Source organism: Hypomesus nipponensis, chromosome 16 (assembly GCF_054491055.1).
Source record: "Hypomesus nipponensis isolate SF chromosome 16, ASM5449105v1, whole genome shotgun sequence".
Lineage (NCBI taxonomy): Eukaryota > Metazoa > Chordata > Actinopteri > Osmeriformes > Osmeridae > Hypomesus > Hypomesus nipponensis.
The window spans coordinates 4,462,033-4,486,386 of NC_140376.1; the positions used below are offsets into that span (position 1 = coordinate 4,462,033).

The 24,354-nt window shown below is 44.6% G+C and overlaps 2 protein-coding genes across 5 annotated transcripts in view; one reads left to right on the plus strand and one right to left on the minus strand.

Moving 5' to 3' along the window:
• The first annotated feature begins 971 nt into the window (after nt 1-971).
• tbl1xr1a (TBL1X/Y related 1a) lies at nt 972-19,043 on the plus strand. 4 transcript variants are annotated; one of them, XM_084675754.1, is made up of 17 exons: nt 972-1,248; nt 5,103-5,157; nt 5,735-6,270; nt 10,938-11,040; nt 11,676-11,821; nt 12,083-12,302; nt 12,845-12,977; nt 13,852-13,993; nt 14,085-14,148; nt 14,267-14,364; nt 14,554-14,614; nt 14,792-14,913; nt 15,207-15,281; nt 15,362-15,489; nt 15,686-15,851; nt 16,023-16,124; nt 16,286-19,043. In XM_084675754.1, the coding sequence occupies exons 4-17, from the start codon at nt 10,983-10,985 to the stop codon at nt 16,310-16,312; spliced, it is 1,542 nt and encodes a 513-aa protein (XP_084531880.1). In that variant the 5' UTR covers nt 972-1,248; nt 5,103-5,157; nt 5,735-6,270; nt 10,938-10,982; the 3' UTR covers nt 16,313-19,043. The 4 variants fall into 4 exon arrangements, with proteins under 4 accessions (XP_084531880.1, XP_084531879.1, XP_084531881.1 ...); XM_084675753.1 differs by having other exon boundaries at nt 6,208-6,270; XM_084675755.1 differs by lacking the exon at nt 5,103-5,157 and having other exon boundaries at nt 6,208-6,270.
• Nucleotides 19,044-19,467: 424 nt separating this feature from the next.
• LOC146254461 (uncharacterized) overlaps nt 19,468-24,354 on the minus strand; it is a 58,191-nt gene continuing 53,304 nt past the window's right edge. Inside the window, exons 17-18 of the mRNA XM_084675454.1 lie at nt 20,503-20,606; nt 19,468-20,170 (exon numbers count right to left, since the gene is read on the minus strand). Coding sequence (XP_084531580.1) covers nt 19,996-20,170; nt 20,503-20,606 — 279 coding nt within the window. The 3' untranslated portion in view covers nt 19,468-19,995. The remainder of the gene's footprint in view (nt 20,171-20,502; nt 20,607-24,354) is intronic.

Consider the following 24,354-nt stretch of genomic DNA (forward strand, 5'->3'; position numbering starts at 1 on the left):
TTGTGTGTGTGTGTGTGTGTGTGTGTGCATAGCCCATTCATCTGTCTGTGCTCTACCCAGAGGTGTCTCGTGAGATTCGAGCTCTCTGCCTCTCGACACTACCCCAGTCCCTGTCCACTTTCAGGCACTATTTACATTCATACTAGGTACTCCCTGCCTTTGTGTTCTGTGTTTGTGCATGCGTGCACGCCTGTCCATTTCAGGAAAAGGTGATACATTGTATTACTCATTGGTCTATTGTTGCCCCTCCCCCAATGTAAATTCTGGGAAATGATGATGACGATAATTTTTTTCATGCCTGAAAAACAAGAACGTAAATACTTTCTGCAGTGTTGGAGTAGAGGTTTGTGGGATGAATTTATATGGAATATAAGATAAACATAAGGTCTGTCTTTTAATCCGCATCTAGGTTAAGTGTTTAAAAAAAAAAAATCAGAAAAATTGAAAAATGAATTTGAGACTAAATCAAAGGCTGTATTTTCATAATGGATACCTATGGTATTTGTAATTTTATTTGAATAGATAGTATTTTTTTTCATAATGGATACCTATGGTATTTGTAATTCTATTTGAATAGATTATATATTTATAGATATATTTTTGCCATTAATGTGGGACATAGTATATCATATTTATGTAGGCTAGATGGCAACCATCTAGTGATGCATTTTAGAATGTGTGTCTTTTTTTTACACAACCAAAGTATTGACTATGGAAACGTCCATACATTTCCGATTTTGATCAAACACATGTGGTTATATCATAATTTAGTAACAATATTTTTTTAATTTTTTTTTTATATTTCAAACAACGCAGGAGATACATGGAATACTATTTCACACTGCGACACCCATTTTGATGTTTGTGTGTCTTTCCTACGGCTTCTAGAGCTGCAGAGAGAAATTGCCTAGGCCTGCCTCATTTTCGCCTGTCGAGTCACCTCCTCGGTGTTTCAGCGTCTGAAGCCGTTGGCTGGTTCTGAACGTTTTGGCTCTTTCTCCACTAGCAAGCAACCTTACAATGTACCCCAATTGCTCTTCTTTCTAATTTTTAGAGGGATTTATCAATTTATACACTTATGCAATTTAAACACATCGCTCAATTGGGATTTTATCTACCAAGTCGCTATCTCGGATTGGTTTTATAACGCTTTATTGTGACGATATTATAGAGAATAGCGGAGCAGTAGGAGATCCCATATAAGGAGCACTGGAGAGAAGGCACCCCTTGTGTGATCTGGATATGTAAGTAAGTGTTTTCTTGGCTTTTCACGGCGTATTGTGTCGTATAAAATATACCACGACTCGTATGGATGTATTACTACCGTTTAATGGTCATTTGGCACAGTGAATGAACTGTTTTGGCCGTTTATTTTGATGATTTCACTAGGTGGGGGATGGGCAGCATGAGCGTGTGTGCGCGCGCGCGCTTATGCATGAATGTGTGTGTGTGTGTGTTTGTTTGAAACTGAGTGTGTGTCAGTATGCGCGCGGTGGGTTTGAGAGCTTGCTTCCTACAACTTCACATGGTTTTCTAGCTTTGTAGTAAGACTAAGCAACACTAACTTTGCCTTGTTTAGAGTAGTTTAATTATTTTTGTTTAGCCAGTCAGCTAGAGCTAACTAATGCTCCATTACTGTACAATTTAGAAGCATCTACAATTGCAATAACTAGGCCTAGCTTGACATCACGCATTTACAAGCATGTTGGAGATATTTTACTTTTTAACTAGTATACGTACATTTACCGGTGACTTTTATATGCCTAAAGTCTGATTTATAAACAAAATGGAGCTTATGAGACAGTTTGTCCTGTGACATGCAGCTAGCACTTTCAAAGCTACGGAGTGGGGGAGGGGAAGCTAGAATCACAGACAGAGCCACTGGCCTGGCTACTGTAGCTAGCTCCATTTGATGACACTGTAACCTAGGTTCACCAATAAGCTCTAAATTGTGTAGCTAGACTGAAAATGTGTCACAATGTTAGTAACTCAAAAAGTATAGTGACGCAAGACGTATGGCTTTGTTTAAGCAAAACAGACAATATAATCCAGTCTGTGTTATGTCAAATGTGGTTGTGTGTTGAAGCTGAAGAGCGTGTTGGTTTCTGAGGTCGCACACATGATGCATTTGAATGTTTAGTCGGATCAGTTCAATTTACTGTAATCAACACTGCGTTGCTTGTCCTCATGGTGTCATTTCCCATAAACACGCATTTGTTTAAAAAAATATAAACTATCACAGGCGTGAAGTTTCACTGGCCAGCTGGTCTTATCAGAGATGTGTCTTTCTTGAGGCCTAGGTAGCTGGCATGTGTTTGGAGTAGTAGCACAGTTATGTAACTGGTGCTTGACAGTGTGTATGTCCACAGAGAGAGAGAGAGAGAGAGAGAGAGGGAATGGGTGGGGGAAGGGAGGAAAAATCTAGGATATCACTAAGCGGGCTGTGGAAGACCCTCACAACAGATAGACAGACACCTAAGGCGGAACTATCTGTAGAGGGATTCATTTTTCCAGTATTTATGTTGTTGTTTGTTATTGTTCACTACAGTGTTGCACATTTGGTTTTGATGACGGTCCTCCAATTAAATACTTAGGAGTTCACAGCCTTTAAGAGGTGTCTCGGTTAAGAATTCAAATGACTTTTGACCAAATTGTTTCAAATATCGCAAGTTCTTTGGCAACAGATAACATGGAGGCTTTCTGCCCCTTTATCCCCAGCTTTGTGTGTGTGTGTGTGCGTGCGTGTGTGATGACCTGGGGTCAAGTTCAACATTCTGAAGAATGCCCCTGAGCCTAGGGCCTTGCCCCTCCCTTTTTTACAAGGCTGGAGCCTTGAAGTATCACGCTAGTTAGCCTCCTAACTGCTGCAGTAACGTCAATGGCAAGACCCGGTTTTGTGTCAAACTGGTTTTGTGGTTACTCAATAGTAAGCCATACCAGGCACAGCCCAACAATACACTCATAAGAAACTGCTTGATTGTATGTGTGAAACACATATCTGACTATTATATGGGCAGTAATAGTCTTTTGTGTGTGAACTACAAATCCACCTACCTGTTTTTCTGCTGTGGGCTAATGGTTTACAGTGGCTCAAGCATTATTCTATACTCACTTTCCATAATATAAATTGTAGGATTATGTTGATGCTGGCTAGTCAGTGGTGCTACATGGAAATAAGCTCATGGTCTGTGGAAGGTATGCTGTTGACTTTGGATGTGCTTTTTGTCTAACTCTGGACTATCCATGTGTGTTGTTCTCAAAAAAAAAAAAGAAGATGTGCAGAGTTGATTTTCTGACAATTCTTTAAAATGTGACTGAAGGGAGGCCTCTCTTTTATGGTCCTTATGCACTGGGCAAAGGGTAACCTTAATACAGATGAGAAAATAAATTTGAATAAACAAATCTGTTGTGTAAATAGATGTTGCAGGCACTGTGCAATGTTTCTGTTCCTCCAATTAGCAACACATGTCATGAAAGTGTCCCCACAGCAACTTGTTTATGGTTTGGTATTTTCAAACATTTCATTGGCTGAGATTAAACGTTGCAGGTTGAGCGTCTGATGCAAATGATAAAACATAAAAAGCGTGTGAAAAAAGACAGGATGGAGAATTTGATGACGGGATGGCAGCAGATTATTTTGTAACTCCTAAACATTGCATACATTATGAAACAACTAGCTATTTTTGATAGACCACACTGACTCAATCACTTGGACAGCAAAAAGAAAATCATAACATTTGGCTGGGCTACAAACCCAGATATACATGTTCCTCCTACCCTATATAGAGGAGTTTATTGTGCTGTGTGCAAATGTAGTCCATACCTCACAGCATGAAATCCATCCATTGATCCAGTAATGCCTGGTATTTGACTAACCATTATATTCTCCTGATTACTAGTTTATTCTCCATGTATCAGGCCAGAGGTATTGAGATGGAAATCTCTGTGGCAGCATGTGAAGGCAGTCCAAGCTTGGAGGCAGCCCATGCTGGATTAATGGAACTGAATGGCCATATGTTAACCAAATGTCAAGAGATCAATACAGCGTGAACACAAGACTGGTTGCTGGGGGTTGTGATGTGGTATTACTTAAAGAGATTTAGCTTGTGGGTCCCTTTTTGTTTCATCTCTAAGCAGAAGCAGGGGTCTGATATGAACGCCAAGGCCATTTTGTATTACAAGCTTCATTATGCTTTTAAGGGGTCCAGAGCTTTCTGGGACCCTTAGTTCGACAGCTAACACAAAGGTTGCAAATAAGATAAGCACTGCTTCCTCCGTTTCCTAATGGCTGTGTTGTTTTGAGGATTTTTTCTTCTAGAAATACAAGGGTGATTTAGTCTTGGTATTTGTTTTCAGCCATGAAGAGTGAATTAGGTTTGATTTTGAACCTGAGCTTGACTGAGAGATCATGTAATTCCATGGTTGTCATAACTCCACGGGCCGTGCAAACGTCAAACACTTACAGCTCACTTCCTAAAGATGGGAGTTGTGTAAATGGGTATTACGGAAAGATGACACACTTTCACGTGTCTATTTGGAGTTGCGTAACCCCCCCACCCTCCTTCTCCCGATTAGATGGTAACCATGGAAATGCTGGCGAAGGGTCTGTGCGTTTGGTTGACATGTCGTGAGGGGCCACGGCAGGACCTGCTCTCTCCCTCTTTCCCGGAGCCTGTCTCGCTGGCCAAGTTGCCCGATGAGCTCAAGCATGGTATCCGGGATTGGTGAATGGCCAGTGTAACACAATCCTCATGGTCTGTACTAGGTTGTTGGGGAAGGTGTTGGGGATGGGCCGGAGGACGGCCGCGAAGGGCTCGCAGGCCTAACTGGAGGCTGTTTGTCAAGCCGACAGGCTTCCATACAGCAGCCCCAGTATTAGGACAACACATGAATGGATTTATCATATCACAACCAATATACTCATGACCGCATGACGAATGTACAAGTGTCAGATATTTACCCCATATCCACTGTTATGGACCTTGCTCACTCTGATTCTGGGAAAGAAGTATTTTAGCTTGTCTTTAGCTGCAGCTGACTTTCATTTTATTTGCTTTAATGGGGACAGTCGATGAATGGTGTGTTGTCTTGTCTCTCCTTAGAGTGAAGACGTAATATTGGCGTTGCCGGTCAATCTGAATGACAGTCGGTCACATGGTAAGCAGTCCATTTCAAGTTCACCCCGTTCGAAGTTCAGCCACTATGGTACTGCCATAGCACGGCAAACAATACCATAGTAGACAGTTGTCCTTGAGCTCCCCCTGAATGCTCCAATTGTTCATGTTATACCATATAGGCTATGGGTTGCAAATAGTTTGCATAGACCAAAAGTTCCCTGCTTGCTGAATGTTTCATTCAGTTGCAAAACAAACTAAGGGCCTGAGGCTTAATATAGCTCTGCTAACAGTGAGACAGAGGGGACTATAAACTGAGATGTAAATGATTTAGGTTTTTACCAAAGGAATCTTTTTCTTATTACTTTTAAATAAGCAGTTAAACCTTGTTCCAATGGCAGACAAATAATCTGAATACAGGACAAACTCCGTTCATGTTTGCTTTTCAAGAAAGTGTGTTTGTGAAGTAATTCATAAAAAATCTGGATCGAGTCAGGTTAAAGTATTACTAAAATTAAACCTCACCTTGCCTTGGCCTAATCTCTATAGCACGTAATCAATACAGCCTATTGTTTCTTAATTTACATAAAATATGTTTGTGCTCTTTCCATTCCCCTCAGGATATGGACTTTAAGCCTCCCAATCAATGTGTCACCAGCAGCTTGCTTTTTCCGCATCAAAATGTGTTCCACGTAACACTATTATTTATGTTTTATGGGAATAAATCCAGTTAAAAAATGTGAGATGAAATGTAAATAGCTCTCAGCTAAACGCCAGAAAGTATCACAAAGATTGAACAGATAACTTTGCAAGTGTGGACCTGCCTACATTTATTCTGTGTAAAAAAATAAATAAATTACTTGCATAGCTACGGTATGAGATACTGCACGTCTGGCCAATTCACGTGAAGATGGTGTCAAACATGGATCTTTGGAAAATTCTTAAATATTGTTGTGGTAATGTTCATGAGGAATATTCACAGTATGCATGGTCTCTACTTGTTTGTCTTTGTTGAGGTTGTTATTCAGCACCATTTTGAAAGTAATGTATCAGTTGAGTAGCATATCTGTAACCTCCCTGGTTGTCCTTGCAGGTGCTGAGAGTCTGGGATTACACCCCTACTGAACAGATTGGAGAAGATAGACCTGCTGCTGTGGTAAGACTTCTGTAGACGTTCACGCCATGAATCAACCGTTTGCGTTTGTATCGCAGCCGCTGTTTTCTTGCTAGGCGCACAGCTTTACCCGTATGATGTCAGCTCTCCCTCCCCCTCTCCCTCACTCTCCCCCCCCCCCCCCCCCCCCCCCCCCCCCCCCCCCCCCCCCCCCCCCCTCTGTTGGAGGGTTTTGCTGTTTCTCGGTGAGTTGTGTTGTTGTCTTTTTTCTTTCACCTCTCTGTTCCTTTTCTTTCAATTACTTTGTGACTTGCTTGACCTTTGTGCTGTAGCATATGGATGATGGCTCGGCGTCTGTCATAGAGTGAGACAAGGAACAATGGCAGCCTAACTGCATAGCCGACCACACGGGCAGATTGTTATAGATAAGGAACTGGAACTGGTGTTTCCTGCTGCAGTTGAAAGACGGTGGGGTTCAACTACAGTGGAGACAAAGATAAACTGATTTGGAGGGTGGAGGGTGAATATTATTATTTGCATGGTGTTCCATTTGAAGAAATTAAATCTTCACTGTCCAGAGTGAATATCACTGCTGGGTACCAGTTAAGTTGACTGTGGTACTGATTTGAAAAGACATATTAGCTCATGTCATGCAGCGTGTCATATGTAAAGGTCATAAATGCGATCAAATGTCTGGGAGGGATTACGAGGGTTTATGAAACAGCACACCAGAGCACTTAGAAAAATACACACAAATCTATAGAGGTTTGATCCAAGTCTGTACACATGGATGAGAACCAAAGCTGAGTATATTTTTATGTATATCTTATGTATAGCCTAGACACTTGTGGTAGGTTCCTTCTGCATTTTACTGCATGTCCTACTCTTGAAATACCACAGAAATATGTCAGGCTCTAGGGTGCGTTAGTTGGCTCCGACCCATCATTACAGCCTTCAAAATTTCACACCTACATGAGCAACTTGTCCCAAAGTAACCTCTCCGTTTGTGACCTTTACTTTAGAGAGAGTGAGAGAGAGAGTTGAGTTGCAGAGCGGACCGCTCTTTGAAATGGCTACTATCTAATCTCTCTGACATGCAGCCTTCCCTTGTGGGTGAAAAGGACTATAACCAGCAATGGCGGTTATAGTCCACCACGGTCAGGACTACTCACTTTGCTAAATGGTGCTTATCAGGTGCATGGACGACTCTTATCGTGGAGGAAGTTTAAAACTAGCCGTCATAAGAGCAGTGTAGCTAGGCCCCTCCTCTTTTTGGTTGAGCTAAACTAGTGTCCCTATGTGTTTGTCTACTAGCTAAGCTCCGCAGCTAGATAGTTAGTTGTCACTAGACAGGCCATCCCGTCTCGCTTCTCAGGCAGTGCGGTGGTCTTGGTAGCCAAATAATGGGTTTAAACTAGCCACCCCGTGTGTCGTTATTAGCCTATCGAGATTCCCAGACAGTAGGTTGTTTTTGGTAGCCTCGCTAGCCTCGTTAGGTTGTTGATACGAGCTACCGTGGCGGCGGAGCCAGTGGGATTACAGTAGCAGCACATGTGACTATGCCCCCGGTGACCCGTGTCCAAATAGACCCGGGAGTTGACACGGCAGACACACACATGCTAACATGCATGCTAGTGCCATCTGTCACCTCGGAACGTCGTCCTGCTGGTGGGGGAGGACGGTAATGTAGCCTACAGTGTTTCTAGCGTTCGAAACAGAAAATGGTGGTTTCCCTTCGCAGCGTAATTGCTATGTAGCACTTTAAATGTTGAGTCTGGCCTGCTCTCATTTGAAGGCCGCTACAAAACATGAACAGCTAAAAAAAGAATGAAGTGAGGCTCTCTGAAAATCTGACAGTCTTCCCATGCTGGTTCAATATTTCCACTCCTACACCACTTCTGTAGATTAATCTCATGGTAAAATATTACACATTGGCCAACCTGTAGACCAGTTAGTTTTCGCTGTCTGGTTATTGGATGCAATGGCTCGCTATGTAGCTCGCGGTGTAGCCTAGCGTATGCGTACCCCATCTATCTCAATCTGTAGGGACACGTCCAGGCTGCAAGCAAGCATGTGGTTGTAATCAACACAGCTCATCCTCCTTGTCCCCGTGGACTGATCAGGCAGCCCCGGCTTTGATATCTGTTTTAATAGTCACATCTGACGTGATGTAATGACGGGGGCACGGTTTTGGTTGGCGTGTTTTTGTTGGTACATTTTGAAGCTGTGGAGCTGATCTATTTAGTGTGCATGCATTTGGCCTTCAGGGAAATCATGTTTGAATAACTGCTAGGGTGGAGTAACGTACTGTCTGACTAGTGTGGCCTGCACTAAGCATGCCTGTGGAGATTGTAGTTTCAGGTTAACTAGGGGGTTTCCTGTATGTGGTCGAACAACTTTTACTCGTCTAAGAGACTGTCTAGAGGATACGGGTTAATGAACTGGTGTGTGCGCAAACAGTCGTTTTGTTGTTAAGCGTTGTTTGGAAATACCAGTGCATCTCAGCAAAACTATAAATCCATTATCTAACCATCACTCGGTAGCTAGGGTGTGAATCTAGATCAACGTAAGTTGAACGACTGGACTTGAACTTTTCAGTGACGTAGGTGTATTTATTTCCGAATCAATCGATGCATCGCTTCGTGTCACCTGACAGACACAAAACAGCAGATGTATTCAACAGGAAGGGAAAGTGAGATTTTATTTCTCTCGCCCTCTCCTTCTCGCTCTCTCGTGTCTCCACAGCTGTGCTAGGCACTCTCAAAATAGACATGCACCACCTCGTGCCTGAAATATGGCCATGAAAAAGGAATGAACATACCAAACGCTCTGTTAGAGTGGAAACAGCAGAGTATTCAGTCACTGTTTGCAACTAAACCACATCCTATGCTCTATAAAAGGATCTTATACATGTCTTTACCTTTTTGGGTAAGAAATTGCCATTTGGGGTTCCAAACAGCAGGTTCTAGATTTAACCAGGGTTCCCTCTGGAAGCGTATAGATGGTTCAGCTAAGGTTGCCGTTGGTTGAACAGCACATTCATAACGTAGCTTGGTTTGAAATAAGAAAATACTTCGAATTTGCCTTATGCCTTGCCTACATATGGAAGGTTTGAGATGGCATGTGATCTCTAGGTGTTGAAACTGAATCATAGAGGATTGTTTGATTTCACTGATCCCAACCCATTAAAACACCCCTATAGTTCTTAAAGAAAATATTAAGTCAATGACAGATTGGCGCTTTGGCACCATTTCCCCAGGAACCAAAATGATATGGTATCAAATGATATAGCAGAGTGTCCTTTCAAACAGGAAAACAAATGTGATCACTCAGGAAGTATTTTTGTTTTAGAATGTAGCGTAGTCCAACTTGTAGTGGTAGTTATGCAATGTACCGACATGGAAATGAGAACTCGACAGTCTCTTTAAGAGCAGATGCCTTCCTCCCTCAACAGATTCCTCTCTGGAAGGGGTGGAGACTACACTTCTGAAGGGCTGGCTGGAAGCCTGGATTTGTCCAAGTGTGGCGTGATTGGGATTGCTCAGCAGATAGTGTAGGTCTGGCCTAGTTATGGGATCTGGTTCTAATTATGAACACTATGTGGTTGGAAAAACGACCCTTTCTACCCCTCCCAAGGCTCCGACCTGCTGGTTGTTGGTTCGCGGCTCAAAGCGGGGGGTTTTCCGCTTCGACTGGGCCGAGGTAGCATTGTAGTTGTGTAGTCAGGGCAACCGAGGCAGCTCACGGGTGTTGATCTCTAGAACTCGGGGCTGCTGTATGTAATGTGCCATCATGGCTCCGATCCAAGGCTAATCTTCATTAGCTAGGTCCAGCTGAAAAGCTTGGACACAAGCAGACATTATGGGATGTTCCTCTCTTTTTTTTCTTTTTTCCTTTCATGAAAAATGACAAACAAGTGCCATCACGATTATCGATTGTGTTCAACGTTTTGACTTTATTTAATACTTTTGTATCGAATACTTCTGTGTTCAGAAGAATGAGCCACTGGCGTCATGGGGGGGGGGGGGGGGGGAGATATCTTGAATTTGGCTGTGGCCCTAATTTTCCATATCAGTGCTTTCTCCGTCCTCTAACTACACCCAGTAGAGTCAAGCTGCACTGTTCAAGGCTGTGGTAGGATAGCTGTCAGGGCTCAGCTCAGGGAAAGATTTCCCTCCCTCTCTCCCCCATCCCCCACCTTCCCATTGTCAACACAGGAGATCCTGGCTTGTTTCACGACTCAACAGCGCCACTGCAGTGGCATGGTGGCCCTGGGTACTGCTCCTTGTTATGGCAAACACACAGCTTTGCTGTTGTCAACAGTTTCCCTAGGGGGAGATAGCCCAAAGATCTTTGGAGACTTGCAACGTCTTATCCGGGTCTTTAATACACATTTCACACAAAGTACCCTCCCGAACTACAAGCTTTTTTGTAGTGGAAGATACACTATTGTGAAGGCTTCAGTTCAGTTAGTCACGTGTCTGTTGTGTGAACAGTGTTGGTCAGCAGCAGAGAACAAGGGGTCCCCTCTGACCGAGAACACGGCTACTCGACGCTGAACAGTGATAGTGTGGGGATGAGCATTTCCTCCCCCAGATCCTAGTGCATTCTGCTGTTTGAATGATGAGAGACTGGGTCTTAAAAATAACATCTCTCTCTCTCTCTCCCTCTTCTCCTCTCTCTCTCTCTCTCTCTCTCTCTCTCTCCAGGCCAGTGTCCAGTGTGCTGACCTCATGGTGTAACCCGGTGTAAAGATGAGCATAAGCAGTGATGAGGTCAACTTCCTGGTGTACAGATACTTACAGGAGTCAGGTATGCTTGACGACACACCCGTACAAACACCCTGACCCCCCCCCCCCCCCCCCGACAGGCGGCTCCAGTTCAAGAGAACTACAAAATCTTTTTGTAGTTCTCTTTCACCACATCATCAGAGCTTTGTGAAATGAATACAAGAAAAAATCAGAAATATCATGAGTCATAGTTTTCGTGGTGCCGTTTAAAAAAATATATTTTTATTTTATTTATATATTAAATAATATTCTTATTTTAATCTTCAGGCTTTACACATGGCTATAGTAACATAAAAACATCAGACTAAATCCATACTGTGGTATGAATTGTGGTTTGAGACTCTGCTGTGACATGTTTTGCTTCTCAACCCCCCCTCCTCCTTCTCTCCCCTCCTCCTCCCCCCTCCTCCGCCTTCTCTCCCCTCCTCCTCCCCCCTCCTCTTCCCTCCTCTCCCCTCTCCTCCTCTTCCCTCCTCCTCCCCCCGCCTCCGCCTTCTCTCCCCTCCTCCTCCCCCCTCCTCTTCCCTCCTCTCCCCTCTCCTCCTCTCCCCTCCTCCTCCCCCTTCCTCTTCCCTCTTCTCCCCTCTCCTCCTCTCCCCTCCTCCTCCCCCCTCCTCCTCTCCCCTCTCCTCCTCTTCCCTCCTCCTCCCCCCTCAGGGTTTTCCCACTCTGCATTCACGTTTGGCATAGAGAGCCACATCAGCCAGTCCAACATCAACGGAGCGCTAGTGCCCCCTGCTGCTCTCATCTCCATCATCCAGAAGGGCCTGCAGTACGTGGAGGCTGAGGTCAGCATCAATGAAGTGAGTCAACACACACACCTCTCTCTCTCACAAACACTTTTCTATGTTCTTCTTTTCTGTGTGTAAGAAAGGGGATATATATATATATATATAAATAGTTACATAATAATACATAAACTATCAATTTGATTCTAGTTTGTTTTCTTTTTCTAAATACTGAAAGCAACAAGAAACCTTTCACATTTATCTTTATTATTTCATGGTGTCCTGGTACAGTCAAGTAGAATGCGGTGTTGTTAAACCCCTCCCCCTCCCCTCCAGGATGGAACGCTGTTTGACGGGCGGCCCATCGAGTCTCTTTCGCTCATCGACGCGGTGATGCCCGACGTGGTCCAGACGCGCCAGCAGGCGTACCGCGACAAGCTGGCCCAGCAGCAGACGGCCTCCGGACCCCCGGCCTCGGGGGGGAACCTGCAGGGGAACCCCAAGAACGGAGAGAACACGTCTAACGGGGATGAAAACGGAGCCCACGCCTTAGCTAGTGAGTATATACTACTGTAGCATACTTGGCTTGTTAGTGTATACTACTGTAACATACTTGGCTTGTTAGTGTATACTACTGTAACATACTTGGCTTGTTAGTGTATACTACTGTAGCATACTTGGCTTGTTAGTGTATACTACTGTAACATACTTATCTAGTGAGCATATACTACTGTAGCATGCTGTAAGAAATATTCAGTCGGTGAAGAAGTTAATTAAGCTTTATTACTTGCGGCCAGCCCCCAAGGAGACAAAACATCAGGGTGGTCACAAAGTTGCCTGTTAGCATGCTAGCCAGCCATTTAAACGAAACTGCTCTCCAGTCATTGGTTCAGACACAGGCATGCAACGGTCACATGACTCTTCTTTCATTGGCTCCATTGCATAGCTTCTTTCTGAACATACTCAGCTGGTCAGTGTATATACTATTGTAGCATACTTAGCTAGTGAATATATACTCCTACTGTAGTATACTTATGTATACTTCTGAGGTGGTATACCAAACAGTTTGTGTAGTGCTGACGGGTGTGCTTTCCCCAGACAACCATGCAGATATGATGGAGGTGGACGGGGATGTGGAGATCCCCCAGAACAAGGCCATGGTCCTGAGAGGACACGAGTCTGAGGTGTTCATCTGCGCATGGAACCCTGTCAGTGACCTGCTCGCCTCTGGGTCAGTCTCCCTCCCTGCTTCCCTCTCTCCTTCCCTGTCTCCTTCGCTTTCTGTCTCTCTCTGTGCTCTCCCTCTCTCTGTGCTCTCTCTGTGCTCTCCCTTTCTCTGTGCTCTCCCTTTCTCTGTGCTCTCCCTCTCTCTGTGCTCTCCCTCTCTGTGCTCTCCCTCTCTCTGTGCTCTCCCTCTCTCTGTGCTCTCTCTGTGCTCTCTCTGTGCTCTCTCTGTGCTCTCTCTCTCTCTGTGCTCTCCCTCTCTCTGTGCTCTCCCTCTCTCTGTGCTCTCCCTCTCTCTGTGCTCTCCCTCTCTCTGTGCTCTCCCTCTCTCTGTGCTCTCCCTCTCTCTGTGCTCTCCCTCTCTCTGTGCTCTCCCTCTCTCTCTGTGCTCTCTCTGTGCTCTCACTCTCTCTGTGCTCTCACTCTCTCTGTGCTCTCTCTGTGCTCTCCCTCTCTCTGTGCTCTCTCTGTGCTCTCCCTCTCTCTGTGCTCTCTCTGTGCTCTCCCTCTCTCTGTGCTCTCCCTCTCTCTGTGCTCTCTCTGTGCTCTCTCTGTGCTCTCCCTCTCTGGTGTTCACTCTAGCTCAGGGGTAGGCAATCCTGGGTCCTCAGGGTGCTGCTGTCCTGCACGTTCTAGATGTTTTCCTGCTCCAGCACACCTGATTCAAATGAATGGTCATTACTAGTCATTACCCGGCTTCCACAGAGCTTGATAATGACCCATTCATTTGAATCAGGTGTGCTGCAGCAGGGAAACATCTAGAACATGTAGGACAGCTGCACCCTGAGGACCCAGGATTGCCTACCCCTGCTAGCTATTCCCTCTGATGTTTTGGATTGTTCCAGAATGATCTGACCCCCTTCCTCCTCCTCCTCCTCCAGGTCTGGGGACTCCACGGCCCGTATCTGGAACCTGAGTGAGAACAGCACGTCTAGCTCCACCCAGCTGGTGCTGCGCCACTGCATCCGGGAGGGGGGCCAGGATGTCCCTAGCAACAAGGACGTCACGTCGCTAGACTGGAATGTACGAGCAGTGCTGCTTACCCACACACACACATACACACCTTTAACCAATGAATGACCCTCTAATGATCTCTCCCTTCGTCATGTGACAGAGTGAAGGTACACTATTGGCCACAGGCTCATATGACGGCTTCGCCAGGATATGGACAAAAGATGGTCAGTCGCAACTTCCGCCTCTAAATCTCAGATAACCTCTTGTAGCTTGACTGACCGTGGAAAAGAAAAATCTGAAACCGTGTGATGAGAATTCACTGATGACCTTTGTGGCCTCCAGGTAACTTGGCCAGCACATTAGGCCAACACAAAGGCCCTATCTTTGCCTTGAAGTGGAATAAGAAAGGCAATTTCATCCTTAGTGCCGGTGTCGATAAGGTGAGTCTTATTTATATTTCAAACACTTTTTTTTTTCCCCCCTTTTTCTTTCGGCTGGGTAATTTGCTTGTGAGGTACTTTTCAAACGATTTTATTGAATGCTTTTCTTTCGTCTTTCAGTTTAGTTGATATCGTAGAAAATAAGACGGTCAAAAGTGCTCCAGTTGATATTGCATGTCTCTCCCCCAGACTACAATCATCTGGGATGCTCACACAGGTGAAGCCAAGCAGCAGTTTCCCTTCCACTCAGGTAACGAAGTAGGATTTCACAGCAGTGCACACAACACGACAACCTTCCACTCCAATTTTTTGTCATTGGATCTGTTTCTTGACAACATGAATATCGATTCCCCCCCCTCCTCCCTGTGTGTCCTCATCCCCCCCCCGTCCCCCGTCCCCGTCCCCTGGCTCTCCTTGATGCCCACAGCACCTGCCCTAGACGTGGACTGGCAGAGCAACAACACGTTTGCCTCCTGCAGCACAGACATGTGCATCCACGTGTGTAAGCTGGGCCAGGATCGACCCATCAAGACATTCCAGGGGCACACAGTGAGTACCGGCCCTGTCTCTGCATGCGTGTGTGCGTCTTAGCCCTGTGTGTGTGTGTGTGTGTGTGTGTGTCTTAGCCCTGTGTGTGTGTGTGTGTGTTTGTCTTAGCCCTGTGTGTGTGTGTTTGTCTTAGCCCTGTGTGTGTGTGTGTGTCTTAGCCCTGTGTGTGTGTGCGTCTTAGCCCTGTGTGTGTGTGTGCGTCTTAGCCCTGTGTGTGTGTGCGTCTTAGCCCTGTGTGTGTGTTCTCGCGTGCCTCCTCTCTGCCTTCACTAAAATGCATCTCCCCCCTCCAGAATGAAGTTAATGCAATCAAATGGGACCCAACTGGTAACCTGCTGGCCTCCTGCTCAGACGACATGACCCTCAAAGTGAGGACCCAAACCTGGCAACCCTGACAGTCTGCTGTGGCTGTGTTAGCTCCCGCTAAGAGCCTGTCTGTCTGTTCTAGATCTGGAGCATGAAGCAGGACTCGTGTGTCCACGACCTGCAGGCCCACAGTAAGGAGATCTACACCATCAAGTGGAGCCCCACGGGCCCCGGAACCAACAACCCCAACGCCAACCTGATGCTCGCCAGGTAACCCAGGGGGCAGCGTGGGGGGGGGGGGGGGGTGGAAGACATCTGGGAAATATTCAAAGTCAATAAACAAACGTGAGTGATTAATTGAAGAGAGAGGACGTGACCTACCCCGTTACATCCCTGACGCCGTGTAAGGCCAATCCCACACCGACTGTCTCTCTCCCCCCCCCCCCACCCCCCTCCCCACCCTCAGCGCGTCGTTTGACTCGACCGTGCGTCTGTGGGACGTGGAGCGGGGCATCTGCATCCACACGCTGACCAAACACCAGGAGCCCGTCTACAGCGTGGCCTTCAGCCCCGACGGGCGCCACCTGGCCAGCGGCTCCTTCGACAAGTGTGTCCACATCTGGAACACTCAGGTACGGGCTGTCCCCCCGTCCCCCCAGTCTCAGTCCCCCCCTCCCCCTGTCGACCAGCCGCGTTATTATTTGGATGTGACGATGTTTTGTGTTGATCTCTTGAGACAAACGAAAGTCGTTTACTCGAATACAGTGTTCACTCCTCTCTCTCTCTCCCTCTCTATCTATCAGACTGGTGCTTTGGTTCACAGTTACAGAGGGACAGGGGGCATATTTGAGGTGTGCTGGAATGCAGCAGGAGACAAAGTGGGAGCCAGTGCGTCAGATGGATCTGTGAGTACCCGTCAACCCTCATCGTCTCTGCACTCACTTCTGAACATGTCCCACCCTGTTTCTATTGCTATGGGAATAGGGGCTGCTATTTACACACCTTCAAAGTAGTGATATTGTGCCCCCAAAAAACATTGTCTAAAATTGTTACTTTTGTTTTCCAGGTTTGTGTATTAGACCTTCGGAAATAGTTCTGCTGTTTGTTGGAAGCCATGGACCGACTATGAATGTGTACATAGCCAAAATGACTGTCCCTGCCCCATGTACTGCTCACTCACGCCCCCCAGACCCATGGCCGGCCCACTACAGACAGGAAGCAGGAAGCAGGAACAGGAAACGAGCACCCGACACAGCAGGTCCAGCAGGAAGGAAGGAAGGTGTCTATTTGTGCAGAGACTCCTAACAGAGATATGAAAAAGGACACAGACACAAAAAAAGGAAAACCGAAAAGAAAAAAACAAAAAGAAAAACAAAAAACAAAAAAAAACAGATCCGTATATGTACCAAAATTTGAAAGCTATTTTGCTTTTTTTGATCTTTAAAAACCATGCTCATCAAAACAAAAACACAAAAAAAAGATTTTAATCTTTGTTGGTAGTTCAGTCTCTGTGTGCAGCAGACATATCAGCTTTCCCAGCCCGACAGGCGGATAGGTTTTTTAAATGTTTATTTTATTTCAACTTTCAAAATGTTCATTTGATGGAGGGGGTAGGAGGAGGAGTCACAGCTGCATGGTGGAGGAATCCTCTTTGTACACACACACACACAAGTCATAGATGTCTGCTTTTTGGGGTAAATACAATGTGCAGAATCACCAGCCCCCCGTCATTTGTCTACATTTTTACATTGTAGTTTTTACTGTTGACATCCATCGGTTTTACGGTTGACATCTAAATGCAGTAGCTTTTTTTGTTTTCTTCAGAAGGAGAAATGGATTCTTTACTAAAACGACATGGGCACACATGGAAAAAGGATGCATTGTACACCTAGATGCTTTAAAACCATTGACATGGCTCTTTTTACGCACTATTGATGGAGCTTGAAATATATCCATGATTCCCCAGACTAATGTACGGCCAGAGCTGCCACTTGGAAACATCCAGCATGTCATTGGTTGAAAGAGAAACGGTGTCAGTAACCAATGGTTGTTCCCTGTCCTGTGTGAGGGAAGTGTCATTACAATGCGTTGCGGTTCACCGGTCAAACAGGCACTCTTATATAGATGAAGAGTTAACGACTTGCTTTAAGTTAGCTTTTTCTAATGAGAAACATTTGTTAACGACAACTGGGAAGGCTGTGTGACAGATTGATGCGATTTAAATGTGCAAGTTCTGGTGCACCTACAGACCATCCATCATGTTTGACAACTAGACGGCCACTATTAGCCAAGCTAATTTCACCTTCTCGACCAAATGATTAAACAACTCTCTAATCTTTGTCCCACACCAGTTCCCTGAGGGAAACATGTGGGTGCGGTTGGACTAACGTAGAGGAACTCGGAGTTCACCACGCATGTCTGTGATTGTCGTTACCTTTTTAGAGGTCGCTTCGAAATATCTGCCTACGAGGAGAACTCGGAAACAGCACTACGTGTTGTACCCAAAACGATGACGTTTGACACGTTTTTTAATTTGCAATTGGATCAACTTTATCATTCACCGATTCGTTCTAGATATTGTGCTGAATTTCATGTAGTTGAACTATTCACAGATCAAAGCTATCTTGATGGGTTTTGAGCAAAATCACAGGGCATCAGTCGCCACGGCAACGTTTCTCAGTTTTTGTTTTTTGGTCACAAGTTACTGTATTCTCTCTGTGCTTGTGGGAAGTTAGTGGCTAGATAGATAAAGTCTATTTCCGGGCTAAAACGACCCTAGAAGATCTTCATAGAAGACGTTCTAGTCCGGGAAACGGAGCAAGCCTGGTCTATTTACTAAGAACAGAAGATCTCCACAGACATGTTGTGACGTCTCAGACTTGTCCAACTCATCCCCAGGGAAACCAGAACCTTGTCTTCTAGTTTGAGATCGGCTTAATAGAGATGTATTTTTTTTCTTTTACGATTTGGGCCTGAAATGACCGACGGGATGGCCCGGACCCAGAACACACTCCTGGTCTAGAAGAAGGCATAGTGAGTGGGTACCACAACTCCTCTTCATTCAGTATGCTTCTTTATGTTAGTCCAGCAGTGGGTTCCTGTCTATTCTCATACCATGTACTGTCCTATTGTCCCCTACATTACACACAGTTGTCCTGAGGTCAGTGTCTGGTAAAGGTCACCATCTGGACATCACTGTGCATGCTGGAAGGCAATGGGGGTTGTGATGACTCATGATAAATGTACTCGTGTGTACTTTCATCCTTCGTAATCACGACCTGGACTACTAACAGTCCCCGTTAGGATGGGTGTGGATAACCCCCCTCCCAAGGCATTTTGTACTCTAAAAAAAGAAAGAAAAAATGTTTTGTTTTTTTGTAATTCACATTTCTTTGTAGGTTTTAAAAACTGAGTTGAAAATTGATTTATTGAAGATAATCGTGTACAGTTTGTTCCAGTTGAATGATTTGTATTTTTTGGGGGATTCCACAAAATATCATGACTGTCCACACCACCCAACTCTTGGTTTCTCTAGTCAAACTTTGCTTTGTCTTTTTCTTTGCAAGTTCTACTTGCATCGCATCGATCTGTTGTAATTTGAATCAGATCAGAAAAAAAGTCCAGAATAAAATATATTTTGATATTAATCGACGTCGACTCTTAATGTGGAGAAGATGTATTGGAGACATGTTACATTAACAGCCCTATGTCAAAAGTTTGTATTGGTGAGGTGGGTGTGAATGTGTGGTTGAGTGTAAGCAAAATGTCTATTTACAATTCCATATGTTTATTTGTGTTAAATACATTCATGCTGAGAAAGACATGCTGGTGGTGTACAGTGTATATATTCATCTACTAACAGACATAAGTCAATTTGAAATATTTCAATAACATTTGAGGGGGAATCGATATAACGCCTGCAAATGCGTGAAGCGCGTGCAAAGTTAATTGACTTGTTAAGAAAGACTATCGTTAGGTAGTCTGACTGCCTGCTAAAGCTTAATCAGGCACACACCCAAAGTGTGTGACTGGAGAACCGAACCAACAGGATGTGAGATGGCCAGCTGCATGAGGCCTTGGGCATCGACACCTCCAGGAGAGAGAGCAGGAGGACAGACAGACGTGAGGAAGACGCGAAGGAGAAGACAGGAGAATGACAGGAAGACTAGCCAGGAAGAAGAGAGAGAGAGAGAGGAAGACAGGAGAGAGAGAGAGAGAGAGGAAGACAGGAGAATGAGAGGAAGACAGGAGAATGACAGGAAGACTAGCCAGGAAGAAGAGAGAGAGAGAGAGAGAGGAAGACAGGAGAAAGACAGGAAGACAGCAATGAAATGACAGGCGCTAGCTCCTGAGGCAACAATGGGGGGGCTGTCATTAATCAATGTCTCCTCAATAAGAGAATTGTCTCTGAAGACCTGTCTGGTTAAATAACGCTGACATTTAAATTAATGAATGGACTAGAGCTGGGAAACACCTAGGTTGTTGGTTTGAATCCCGCAGGGATCATGGATTATTACTTACAGTATATACTATACCATGTATTGACTTACTTTACGGTGCTTTCTAATAAGGTATTGGCTACATATTTTACGTGTAGTTTCCATGAACATTAAGAGTCTATAGACAGCGAAGCGAGAGTCTGTTCTTTGTCTTAAAATGAACACCCCGTGTGTGGAGTCCTCAGGTGTGCTCTATACCTGGAATACTGCTGTGCATCGTGGCCTGGTGTTTAACAGGAGAGTCGTCAGTCCTCTCCCTGGCCCCCCCCCAGGCCGATCAGTGAAGGGAGGCGTTGTGGTGGGAGGCCGGCTGGCCTGGGGGGGCCAGGTTCTGGGCAAGCTCCTCCAGGCTGAGAAGCACGTCGTACGTCACGGCAAACAGGAAGTAGCAGGGTAGGACCCAGCTGAGGCTGAAGACCCGGCGGCTCACAGGGAGGGGAACCGGCAGCTTCCTGGGGAAGAAAGAGAGGGCCACACCCAGGAAGTGGATACCACTTCGAAAACGTCTCATTGCTACACATCTCAAAGGTTGTGTGAAAAAGCTTGCCGGGAGAAGAATTGGAACAGGTTAAGGTTCTCAGGTTCAATTGAAAGAGTGGAAGCTGTGTATTCACAGTCCTATCTATGTACATGTATACTCCTAAACACAGTTGGTAAGAAAACATAAATGAGCAAGTTGTAGTGATGGTTCAGAACTAGAGTCTTACTAGGAAGATACAACAGAGTGTGTGTGTTCATGCCTCTAACATTGCACAACCGCAATAGCGAGTTCAGCGATACTTACTGGAATCTCTCCGATCTGGACACCCTCAACATGATGAAGACAAACAGGCCCACCTCAGTGTTGAGAGAGAAGGACACCACCTTGTCCAGGATCTCCACAAAGCCCTGATACGCCCATATGAGACAGCAGATGATACAAATCAAGTAAAAACCTACGATTTCATCACCATGGAATTTATTTTTCTCCATTTAGGAAGACAATTTGCTGAATGAGTAGGTTACGCCATCAAATTATTAATGTATTCGAGATTGTTTTTGTTCAATAAACATCTGGTTTGGGTGAAGGATCACACACATGCTAACCCCTTTGGTCATTTCACCCAAAACACACATACTTTGGTCATTTACCCCAAAACACATGCTAACCCCTTAGATCATTTACCCCACAACACACATGCTAACCCCTTAGGTAATTTACCCCAAAACACACATACTAACCCCTTTGGTCATTTACCCCAAAACACATGCTAACCCCTTAGGTCATTTACCCCACAACACACATGCTAACCCCTTAGGTCATTTACCCCAAAACACACATACAACCCCTTTGGTCATTTCACCCAAAACACACATACTAACCCCTTTGGTCATTTACCCCAAAACACATGCTAACCCCTTAGGTCATTTACCCCAAAACACACATACAACCCCTTTGGTAATTTCACCCAAAATACACATACTAACCCCTTTGGTCATTTCACCGAAAATACACATACTTTGGTCATTTACCCCAAAACACATACTAATCCCTTAGGTCATTTACCCCAAAACACACATGCTAACCCCTTTGGTCTTTCACCCCAAAATACACATACTAACCCCTTTGCTCATTCAACCCAAACACACATACTAACCCCTTTGGTAATTTACCCCAAAACACATGCTAACCCCTTTGGTCATTTACCCCAAAACACATACTAACCCCTAAGGTCATTTCACCCAAAATACACATACTAACCCCTTTGGTCTAATACCCCAAAAGACACATACTAACCCCTTTGGTCATTTCACCCAAAACACACATGCTAACCCCTTTGGTCATTTCACCCAAAATACACATACTAACCCCTTTGGTCTTTTACACCAAAACACACATACTAACCCCTTTACTCATTCAACCCAAACACACATACTAACCCCTTTGTTCAATTCACACAAAAGACACATACTAACCCCTTTGGTCATTTACCCCAAAACATATACTAACCCCTTTGGTCATTTCACCCAAAAGACACATACTAACCCCTTTGGTCATTTACCCCAAAATACACATACTAACCCCTTTGGTCTTTTACCCCAAAAGACACATACTAACCCCTTTGGTCATTTACCCCAAAACACACATACTAACCCCTTTGGTCTTTTACCCAAAATCACACATACTAACCCCTTTGTTCAATTCACACAAAAGACACATACTAACCCCTTTGGTCATTTACCCCAAAACATATACTAACCCCTTTGGTCATTTCACCCAAAATACACATACTCACCCCTTTGGTCTTTTACCCCAAAAGACACATACTAACCCCTTTGGTCATTTCACCCAAAATACACATGCTAACCCCTTTGGTCATTTACCCCAAAACACATACTAACCCCTTAGGTCATTTCACCCAAAATACACATACTCACCCCTTTGGTCTTTTACCCCAAAAGACACATACTAACCCCTTTGGTCATTTCACCCAAAACACACATGCTAACCCCTTTGGTCATTTCACCCCAAAATACACATACTAACCCCTTTGCTCATTCAACCCAAACACACATACTAACCCCTTTGGTCATTTCACCCAAAACACACATACTAACCCCTTTGGTAATTTACCCCAAAACACATGCTAACCCCTTTGGTCATTTACCCAAAAACACATACTAACCCCTTTGGTCTTTTACCCCAAAAGACACATACTAACCCCTTTGGTCATTTCACCCAAAACACACATGTTAACCCCTTTGGTCATTTACCCCAAAACACACATACTAACCCCTTTGGTCTTTTACACCAAAACACACATACTAACCCCTTTACTCATTCAACCCAAACACACATACTAACCCCTTTGGTAATTTCACCCAAAACACACATACTAACCCCTTTGGTCATTTACCCCAAAACACATGCTAACCCCTTAGGTCATTTCACCCAAAATACACATACTAACCCCTTTGGTCTTTTACCCCAAAATACACATACTAACCCCTTTGGTCATTTCACCCAAAATACACATGCTAACCCCTTTGGTCATTTACCCCAAAACACATGCTAAGCCCTTTGGCCTTTCACCCCAAAATACACATACTAACCAGTTTGGTCATTTCACCCAAAATACACATACTAACCCCTTTGGTCATTTACCCCAAAACACACATGCTAACCCCTTTGGTCATTTCACCCAAAACACACATGCTAACCCCTTTGGTCATTTCACCCAAAACACACATACTAACCCCTTTGTTCAATTCACACAAAATACACATACTAACCCCTTTGGTCATTTCACCCAAAATACACATACTTTGGTCATTTACCCCAAAACACATGCTAATCCCTTAGGTCATTTACCGCACAACACACGTGCTAACCCCTTTGGTCTTTCACCCCAAAATACACATACTAACCCCTTTGCTCATTCAACCCAAACACACATACTAACCCCTTTGCTCATTCAACCCAAACACACATACTAACCCCTTTGGTCATTTCACCCAAAACACACATACTAACCCCTTTGGTAATTTACCCCAAAACACATGCTAACCCCTTTGGTCATTTACCCCAAACACACATACTAACCCCTTAGGTCATTTCACCCAAAAGACACATACTAACCCCTTTGGTCATTTCACCCAAAACACACATGCTAACCCCTTTGGTCATTTCACCCAAAACACACATGCTAACCCCTTTGGTCATTTACCCCAAAACACACATGCGTACCCCTTTGGTCATTTACCCCAAAACACACTTACTAACCCCTTTGGTCTTTTACACCAAAACACACTTACTAACCCCTTTGGTCTTTTACACCAAAACACACATACTAACCCCTTTACTCATTCAACCCAAACACACATACTAACCCCTTAGGTAATTTCACCCAAAATACACATACTAACCCCTTTGGTCTTTTACCCCAAAATACACATACTAACCCCTTTGGTCATTTACCCCAAAATACACATACTAACCCCTTTGGTCATTTACCCCAAAATACACATGCTAACCCCTTTGGTCATTTACCCCAAAACACATGCTAACCCCTTTGGCCTTTCACCCCAAAATACACATACTAACCACTTTGGTCATTTCACCCAAAATACACATACTAACCCCTTTGGTCATTTACCCCAAAACACACATGCTAACCCCTTTGGTCATTTCACCCAAAACACACATACTAACCCCTTTGGTAATTTACCCCAAAACACATGCTAACCCCTTTGGTCATTTACCCCCAAACACATACTAACCCCTTAGGTCATTTCACCCAAAATACACATACTCACCCCTTTGGTCTTTTACCCCAAAAGACACATACTAACCCCTTTGGTCATTTGACCCAAAACACACATACTAACCCCTTTGTTCAATTCACACAAAATACACATACTAACCCCTTTGGTCATTTCACCCAAAATACACATACTTTGGTCATTTACCCCAAAACACATGCTAATCCCTTAGGTCATTTACCGCACAACACACATGCTAACCCCTTTGGTCTTTCACCCCAAAATACACATACTAACCCCTTTGCTCATTCAACCCAAACACACATACTAACCCCTTTGGTAATTTACCCCAAAACACATGCTAACACCTTTGGTCATTTACCCAAAAACACAT